Genomic DNA, 9,729 nt, shown 5'->3' on the forward strand with positions numbered 1-9,729 from the left:
AAAGTCAGATATTGAAAGAACGCCCCGTAACATAATACCTTTCTGCCGCTATTACCGTATACTGTGGAATAGACGCAGTGCGCACCGTAATTGTGCTGTCAAAAAAAATATGGCAAGCCGTTCTCACATTTGATCTAAACGCATACCAGTTTCAAAACAAAACAACGCAATTAGGCAGTTTTTTAAACGGTATTGTGTTGTTAATATTACATATTTATCATATTTACGAAAGATAAAAAAAAAAAATCTTTCATATTTTGTTCATCAGCCATTCAGTATCAATCATTCAGTAGACCCTGAGAAAATTTACAGCCCTTGACAGCCTGAACTCATACCTGTCAACATTGGGATGTGAAAAAAAGGGACCCCCCTACCCTAAAAAAACCACTAAATATGTTCATCGGGACCTGTTTCATTGTAAATAAACTGTTAAAACTGTCAGTAATATGTTTTTATTATTATTTACAAAGGATATAATAATTAGTTTACGTAAGAAAAAGCTGCAAATAAATTAGCAAACAGTTCAGCTCATTAAAATGATTAGCTATTATAAAGAAATTGAATCAAGTTTATCAAATCTCATTCATCTTTTCTTTACTGTATAATTTAAACATTCTGTATACAATAAATAACAGGTGTCACTTTAAAAATGCACAGATCTTTAATGAAAGCATTTGATTGCTTTCCTAACTGTTTATGCTCATTTAAGACAAAATTTGTTGTGTTTAAGACAAAAACCCAACAAGATCGACTTGTCTAGATGTTGTTGCTGTTATTATTATTATTATTCGTTCATTCATTTTCTATTCAGCTTAGTCCCTTTATTAATCTGGGGTCACCACAGCGGAATGAACCGCCATTATTATTATCATTATTATTATCATGATGACGTGTATATGTCTGTTCGAACACGCACCCAAACCCAGTGTCCACTTGAGCTCCGCATCAAATCGCATACGTACAGAATCCACTTGGGAAACAGTGATAGTGATTTATTTATCACTATGGAGCGCATTAGACAGTCATTACATGAACTGACTGTTTTGATGATTGCATAGGGGCAATGGCGCCTGTAATTTTTATGTTTATTTCAAAGTCTTTTCATGCCTAAATAAAATGAAAGCACAGAACAGATTCACATTTAAGAGAAAGGAACCCTGGTGGTTCGGTGGTATGGGTTGTGTAAAGGAGGGATCGACTCTTTACAGAAAAATAAAAAATACAGGAAAATACCTTTACGGGATGACAGCGGGATAGAACTGTAAAATACGGGAGAATCCCGGAAAAAACAGGAGGGTTGACAGGTATGCTTAGTGGTTTACTTAGCACTGTCACCTCACAACAAGAAAGTCGCTGGTTCAAGTCCCGGCTAGGCCAGTTGGCGTTTCTGTGTTAAGTTTGCATGTTCTCCCTGTGTTTGTGTTGGTTTCCTTCCGGGTGCTCCGGTTTACCCCACGAGTCCAAAGACATGTGTTGTAGATGAATTGGATGAACTAAATTGGCCGTAGTGTATGTATTAATGTGAGAGTGTATGTGTGTTTCCCAGTACTGGGTTGTGGCTAGAAGGGCAATCGCTGCGTAAAACATATGCTGAAATAGTCAGCGGTTCATTCCACTGTGGCCACCTCTGATAAATCGGAGACTAAGCCAAAGGAAAATAAATGAGTGGATGAATGAGCCTGAAGTCAGTGGTAGTTGAAAATCATCAGGGTTTGATTTATGATCTTTTGCATACATACACTGTTCACAAGTTCTTAAGCTGGCTTTAAAAAATATGTTCAGACATGAAAATTGAGTGTGTCCGTTTAACTTTAAAAGGCAATGACGTTTTCTAAATCAGCTAAAACGTTGTCCGGTGTATTTGCATACTAAATAATGCTTATTTCTTTTATATCCAAGTAATGTATCTTACTAAACTGGAATAAAAGAGTATTCTTCAACCTATTTAAACGTATAATAAATTACACATTGCATATTGAAAATGTTATAAATAGTTGGAGAGCTGTTATTTTTATTTAATTAATTATTGCAAACCCTTTGACGCGAGTCTATGCCCATTATTTCCACACTTAAAATAATTGTTGTCCTGTTTATTTATGCATTAATACCAGTTCATTATTATTCATTCATTCACAGTTCCTTTACTAATCAGGGGTCGCCACAGTGGAATGAACTTAGTCAGCATATGTTTTACTCAGCTGATGTACTTCCAGCTGCAACCCAGTACAGGGAAACACCCGTACACTCTCACATGCACACACATACACTAAGGCCAATTTAGCATATTCAATTCACCTGTACCGCATGTCTTTGGACTGTGAGAGAAAACCGGAGCACCCTGAGGAAACCCACACAAACACGGAGAGAACATGCAAACCCAGCCGGGGCTCGAACCAGCGACCTTCTTGCTGTAAGGCGATTGTGCTACCCACTGTGCCACCGTGCTGCCCAGAAACAGAATATCACAACAATTTAAACTTAAATGAACAATGTAAGAAATAAAAAGCATGTTAACATATCAAAACAAAGTGTTTAACATGTAAACACACACAGACAAAGGGTCACTGTGGTAGACAGGAAAGGATACATACAATACATACAATACACACACATAATTGAGTTATCCACTGTCTCTCAGTCAGTGCTGCTGTCTGTCCCTCACCTAGAATTAGTTGAATTTGTTCCTCTTCAGTCATGTTTAGAAAGTTCTTTATGTAGTTTGTAAGTCTGTTGAAATCTCTCTCTCTCTCTCTCTCTCTCTCTCTCTCTCTCTCTCTCTCTCTCTCTGTTTTTCTTTTGATTTTGGCGCTCAATCTCTCTGCCCTCTAGTGGCCGTTTCCGTAAATGACATCTTTCGCTCCTCCCACCTACAGATGGCGGCTACCGACAAACACAACAGCACTTTCATCATGGATGTCAAATAAACGTCCACAATGGCTGGTACGCTTTTCATAACAGTTTGTTTAATGGCCGTTACGTACATTATTAATCTTTCTCACTGTAACGTTACTGTACTGCCGTATACGGTAAATGCAGCAGCGTTCACGGCGTTTGACAGCTGATGTTTCTTAGAAGTGTACTTTCAAAATCACTTTGTATAAATATTATTGCTGATTATTTATTGATAATTAGACAGCTAAACGGACTTTTGTGAAGTTAATGTTGATAAATGGGACAACTGTTTTCATTTGTGTGGTCGATGGAGCCTCGTGTTTTTTGAACATCTTGTTTCTTTGTAGCTTGTTTCAAATGACTGTTGTCTTTTATATGAAATTGTTTTTAATGGTTTGTGATAATACATCAAACAGTTCGATTAAAACACTCTAGGTCGATGTCTTGAATTGTTATTGTAATGTAGCCAGTAGTTTCGTTTCTCAAGACTAGCATACTAGCTTCTCTGCTCTCATCTGTACTCCTTTCGGCTGTAAAGTACTGTGAAAACAAAGAACAGTGGAAGTGGGTACTGCGCTGGCATTTCCTTTTCTCACTTTACTTTTCCCAAAACAAACGTTTTCCCGTTTTCTTTCTGTTTTACAGACACACGCCCACCTGACAGAAACCTGGAAGCCTGTAGGACAGGTCTGTTGAATGCAAAATGTAGTGCACCCTGTAGTGTGTAATATCACAGACTTCACAAAATCCAAAGCTTTATATTGTTATGAAAATAGATACTTTATAGTGAAAATTATAAATTAAAAGTCGCCAGTTCTAAAATGACTGGAGTAAAATTAGGCTGTCTATTCATATGTTGTGATGATGACTGTAAATTAATACAAAAGCTGCTGATTTTTGAGTGAACAAATGAACAGTGGGCATCAGTTTACCAATAGTGTATAATTTTTTTATTTTTAATTGCATTATAACACAATTACAATAAGGCAAAATTTGATCAACAACAACTTTCATCTGCTTTTATAGAACAGAGCACAAATAATAATCAAATCAATAAAATAATAATACAGATAAATACACTTAAATCATAGAATAGACACACAAACACAACTAGAGGAAAGAAAGGAAAAAAAGAAAGAAAAAGCATTTACACTAACGGGTCTTCTATTAATACATTTTTTTTTTCAATAAACTAAAGTCTTCTTCCACATTTTGATTTTAGCAACTTTGAAGATTTACAGTATAACCAAAATTCCCTTAGGAAAACTAAAAACAGTGGTTTTTCTTTTAAGGGACTTGCATTTATTAATATAAAATTTATCCAAAATTAGAATATTGTTCAACACAAACTGAATATTAACATCTTTCCCTAATAAACCAAAGAAAATATCCTTTTTAGGAAATTGGGAGGACAACTTGAGAGAAACCTTTAACCACTCAGACCAAATGAATCAGACCAAAAGGTTCTGCTATATAAACATTCAAAAAATAAATGTGCAGTCGTTTCAATGTCAACCTCACAGAATGTACAATTTATTTATTTATTTATACTATACTATATATGATATACTTAATACCAAGGTAGTGGCTATTCTTTCTTGGGTCCATCAAACACAACACAAAATTACATTAATACATAACAACAAGACCAATAAAAACATTAAAATAAAAAATTCATACATAACATCCAGATCAACAATCCACTTAATATTGTGCCATAAAATATTTCTTAAACGATTTTTTAAACCTTATTTTACTTGTTACACAGGATGTAATGTCTGATGGCAATTCATTCCATGTTTTCATTCCTCTATACATTACAGTCCATTGCTTTGCATTGGTTTTTGAAATGGGAAGCAAAAAATTGTTGCGATCAAAATTAAATTTATGTCTAAGAAACTGAAGATCATTGAATATCATTGAATATTTTAAAATGTACTTCGTTAGCTTTGGGAGGTATGGGAAAAGAAAGAAACATTGTTCTTAATTCGATAATGGAGCTCTTGGAAATAAAAAAGACACATTATTTCTACTAGCTTGTATTGGAAATTTATCTTGGGTTAATATTGATCTCATTTTATTAGGTATTTCACTTTGAATAAAATCTTGTCCATTTATCAACAAATAAGGCAGAAGTGTGTCTGGCCAAATGCTAACTTAGCTTAAAAACACAGTTCCTCCCATACCTGCCAACATTTGTCTCTGAAAATCTGGGAGACCGGTGGGGTGGGGGCAGGGGGTTCTGGGAGTTTTCCGGGAGACGGAACATAACAGGAAATAGGACTGAAATATGGGAGACTCCTGAAAAAAATTGAAGTGCTGGCAGGTATGGTCCCTCCCCTGCCACCCAAAGCCACGCCTCCTGAAATCACAAATGCGCACAGTTAAAATAACAGTAGGCAACCCACTAGATCATGTCATTCGCCAGTTAGAAAACTTTATAGTACTTTATTATACTACAGTTCCAAACGAAAAACTGTATTATATCTAGCACATTTCAGTTGTGTAGCAAGCACATGCTTTGTCCTAAAGCAGGGGTGTCCAAACTCGGTCCTGGAGTGTCAGTGTCCTGCAGATTTTATCTCCAACTTGCCTCAACACACCTGCAAGGATGTTTCTAGAAAGCCTAGTAAGAGCTTGATTAGATAGCCCTGGTGTGTCTGATTGGGGTTGGATCTAAACTTTGCAGGACACCGCCCCTCTAACACAGAGTTTGGCCACCCCTGTCCTTAAGCCACTACTGCAGGGGTGCCCAAACTCCGCAAGAACAGAGGACACGTGAAACTTCCTGGATGTATTTTTGATATCGAGGATGCATCGATGCAGACTTGAGCACCGAACTCGCTCTAGATGTCCCAGAAGTCATTGTGACTGGAGGTGGAATCTCTAAATCCACCTATTGGAACAAGTGTTGAAAATCACTAAAGATGCAATTAGAAATTATTTTACCAAACATAAAACACATACACAAACCACCTGAAATTAAAAATAGATAAATCTGTCAAGTAAGTGGTGGTTCATTCCGCTGTGATAAACCATGGAAACAGCAAAAGGAAAATGAATGAATGGAATCTGTCAAGTAAGTGCATTAATCAATAACATTAAAATTAACTTTAATTAAATCTAAACAATCTGTTGTCATTTCTGATATTTGGGATTTAGATTAATGCAAGTAGAGCAATGTAAACATTGTAAACTAAGCCTCTTAGATTCAAATAATGTAGTGTAAAACATTGTGAAACATCAATATCTGTGCAGTGTCCAATAATATAAAAAGCTTATCAGATGTATAGGTAATATTAAGTTATATAAATAATGTATAGTTGTATACATTATATTTATCTTTTAAAAATAGCTTAAATTAGCAAATAAAACACAAGGTAGGCGTACTGGGCAAAAATTGGATGTCTCTCAGATAATTTTAGAAGCTGTCATTCATTCATTCTCACCATACTTAAGGTCTTGGTCTCTTGTTTATCCTCATTGCATCCACGTGGGATAAAAGAATGGCATCTCAACTTGGTAAATAGTAAATTGGACTCATTCAAAGTGTGCATGCTACACTTCCGACTGTACAGTGTGTTTTCTTTTTCTTATAATACACTGAGTTTTAAGGTAAGGGACGTTTTCATTTGCCATTCACTGACAGTCGGTCTGGCTCATCCAGTTCATCAAACTCCGTCTTTTAAAATCAAAATTGGAATATGTCTCTCCTCATGAAAGCCGGTGTATCAGCACGCTGCTACATTGAAAACATATGATATAATTCGTGCCTTCTGATTGGTTCTCGGGATATAGCGGCTTTTTCTGTCAAAGGCAAGTGGCGTTTAGCGACTTTTGCCAACAATCTGTTATTTCTGAATGCGCTGACGGTGGGATTTGGATAATTAGAAGCAAATCTGTTTGTTGATGGTGTATTACGTGCCTAAAGCATTCACTCAATGTCATTAGGCCAATTTTGGCGGAAGTGGCGTTTAGTGGCTTTTGCATCCGAACTCCTCATATATAAATACATTTACTTTAATCATCACTATTGGAATGTGAAGAGACTTTCAAGACAATCACCTACTGCACTTTTGAGCACTTTTTAAATTTCATGTACAAATGGTACCTTAAAGATATAATTTACCAAAAAAGAACAATTTTCACCAATTAATCACGCTCAAAGGGGTTTAAACAATTATGAATGACTTTCTACTGTTAAACACAAAACAAGATGTTCTGAAGAATGTTGGAAACCAGCAGCCGTCATACACTCAGAAATAATGGTATGCGAGCTGTCACTGGGGTGGTACCTTTTCAAAAGGTACACTGGAAAAAAATGGCCGTGATTTCAACGGTAAAAAACTAAAAATGCTACAGCACAAATCTGTAACCTGGTTAATGGTATGTTTCCTTAATATATACAGCGTATAACTGTAAATGGACTTTTCCAGAATTCCCTGCATGGCACATCACTTTTTATGCTTTTTGTTGACATTACTATGGATCTTTAGTTGTTTCTCCATAAGTTATGTACATTAGAAATTTATGTTACATCTAATGTTGATAAATAATGTTTATTTCATGACTTTAATTTTATGTGTGTTACCATACTGGTGTTTATTAGCTGTGTGAATGACACTGAGCACCTTCTATATATTGATACACTTTTCTGCTTGTGGGAAAAGTAGTTTGTGATGAGCATTGGTTCATTATGTAACTTTCTCATCACCACCTGCATATGGCTGTGTTAACGTGTCTAACTGTGTAATGAAAGATGAGTAGATGTTAATAATTAAAAATACAGACATATTACTTCTATAAATTAATAAAATACGGTAGTTTACCGTAAAAATGAAAAATTACTTTTGCGGTTTGTACTGTATTTTTAACGGTAAAATTTATGGAATTTATTTTACGCTAAATTTTATGGATTTATTTTTTACAGTGTACACATTTGTACTTAAAGGGTCCATATTGATACCTCAAAAGTATATATTAGTACCTATTAATATGGACTCTTTAGCAACAAATTTGTACGTTTTAAAAAGGTACCACCCCAGTGACAGCTCGCATACCTTTTATTTCTGAGAGTGTAGTAAAAAAAATGCTATGAAAAACAATGACCTCCACATTCTTCAGTATTCTTCTTTGGTGTCAAACAGAAAAAATTAAGTGAAAAAGGTTTGGAAAAAGTGGAGGATACGTAAATGATGTCAGAATTTTCAAATGTCAGCAAATTAACTGCTGAAGCACCTACAGAGTTGCCGTGTTTCCACAGCAGCTCACCATCTCAGCTCAGCAATAATAAAGTTCAAAAGAGGAAGGGTTGATGACAGTGAGACTCAAAGTGCGATGCAAATATCCAGCCTGCATCACAGCTTGTTTTACTGGCTGTCAGTGCCAAAAAAAGGAAATGATGTTATCTGAATCGCGCCTTATGTAAAAATGGACAATGTCTTTTAAAGGGTAAGCAATAAATAAATAATAAATGACACAGTGTTACATCTACAGACATTCTCTCCTTAAACAATGTTGCGATCTGGTAGGAACTCTTTCACGACTTGGTATTGAGTCACAACCTAACAATTTAGAGCTGTAGATGACCACATTGCTTCTTCTGTAACAATCTGCTGAAAATGTAACAAGTAGCATTACTATGTAGCATTACTACATATTGTAGTCTTAGGTGGCATTGGATGTTCATTTTTTATTGTTCAAATCTTTGTTTTCTGTTTGTATTTATTCTACATTCTGTGTAAAAGGTTATATAAAACTATCAAAAGGGACAAAGCATGTCTAAAGAGTTAAAGTCAATATTTTAACAATTAACAAGTAACAACTTATTGAACGTTTAAATCAACAGATTGTTACAGGGATAGTTCACAACAACACAAAAAGACTATTCAATTTACTTTCCTCCAAGTGGTTTCTTCAAGTGATGGGAGTTTATTTCTTGTGGAACACAAAGGAACATATTTTGAAGAAAGCTGAACACCGGTAACCGTTTACTTCCGTAGTAGGAAAAACAAATACTGTGCAAGTCAATGGTTGCAGATTTCCAACATTTTTCAAAATATCTCCTAAAGATTTGAAACAAGTAAAGAGTGAGTAAAATACAGGATTTATTTTTTTGGGTGAACTATCTCTTTAAGGCCTCAATGAATAATGTTTTATTCCATTTTTTTATTGCTCTCAGATTCATTCTCGCTGTTTAAAATGTTCTGGATTCCACTGAAGAATAAGACTGTGCATATTATTAAATTTCTATATTATTAATTTGAGAAATGCATCTTAGATTGAGCAATAATAATTAGTTTTATCTCTAAAACGCCCTCATAAAATGAAATGCCACTGTAAAATAGTAATTGTTGTTTAAACTCTAAGAGGGCAGCATTTCCTGATATAAAGAGGCAGAGAAAGGAGTGATCTCCTCTCTTTTTCTGGTTTGTCTGCTGGACCACTATTAGGCTCAGGACATAACAATCTCTTTGATTTCTTCACCTGGATCAGATTGACTCTGAATGATGAAGCGGTATCATTTAAGGCTTTAAAATACAAATAATAAAAATCTTAAACTCAGTCTTATAAGAGACTGGCAGCTGGTATTACTCTCTCAAAACAGGAGTGATATGATCATTTATCAGAGTGCCTGTCAAAAGTCTTTCTGCTGCATTTTGCAGCGTTTGCAGTCTGACCAAACCTTTGTTTTGAACACCACAATACAGTGAATTACACATGGTTATATGATAGGCCAATTTACATTTTAGATTATAATGTCAATTTTAAAGGCCTTAAATTTGAGAATCCCTAATCTAAACAAACTTATAAGATCACTTGTTTTAACACTTGGTA

General features: G+C 35.2%; 1 protein-coding gene across 3 annotated transcripts in view; it reads left to right on the top strand.

Moving 5' to 3' along the window:
• The first annotated feature begins 2,862 nt into the window (after positions 1-2,862).
• slf2 (SMC5-SMC6 complex localization factor 2) overlaps positions 2,863-9,729 on the top strand; it is a 51,862-nt gene continuing 44,995 nt past the window's right edge. Inside the window, exons 1-2 of one of the 3 annotated variants that reach the window (XM_056471075.1) lie at positions 2,863-2,940; positions 3,538-3,579. In XM_056471075.1, the coding sequence (XP_056327050.1) occupies positions 2,934-2,940; positions 3,538-3,579 (49 nt within the window). In that variant the 5' untranslated portion in view covers positions 2,863-2,933. The remainder of the gene's footprint in view (positions 2,941-3,537; positions 3,580-9,729) is intronic. The other 2 variants (XM_056471074.1, XM_056471076.1) reach the window with 2 other exon arrangements.

This window comes from Danio aesculapii, chromosome 13, assembly GCF_903798145.1.
Source record: "Danio aesculapii chromosome 13, fDanAes4.1, whole genome shotgun sequence".
NCBI lineage: Eukaryota > Metazoa > Chordata > Actinopteri > Cypriniformes > Danionidae > Danio > Danio aesculapii.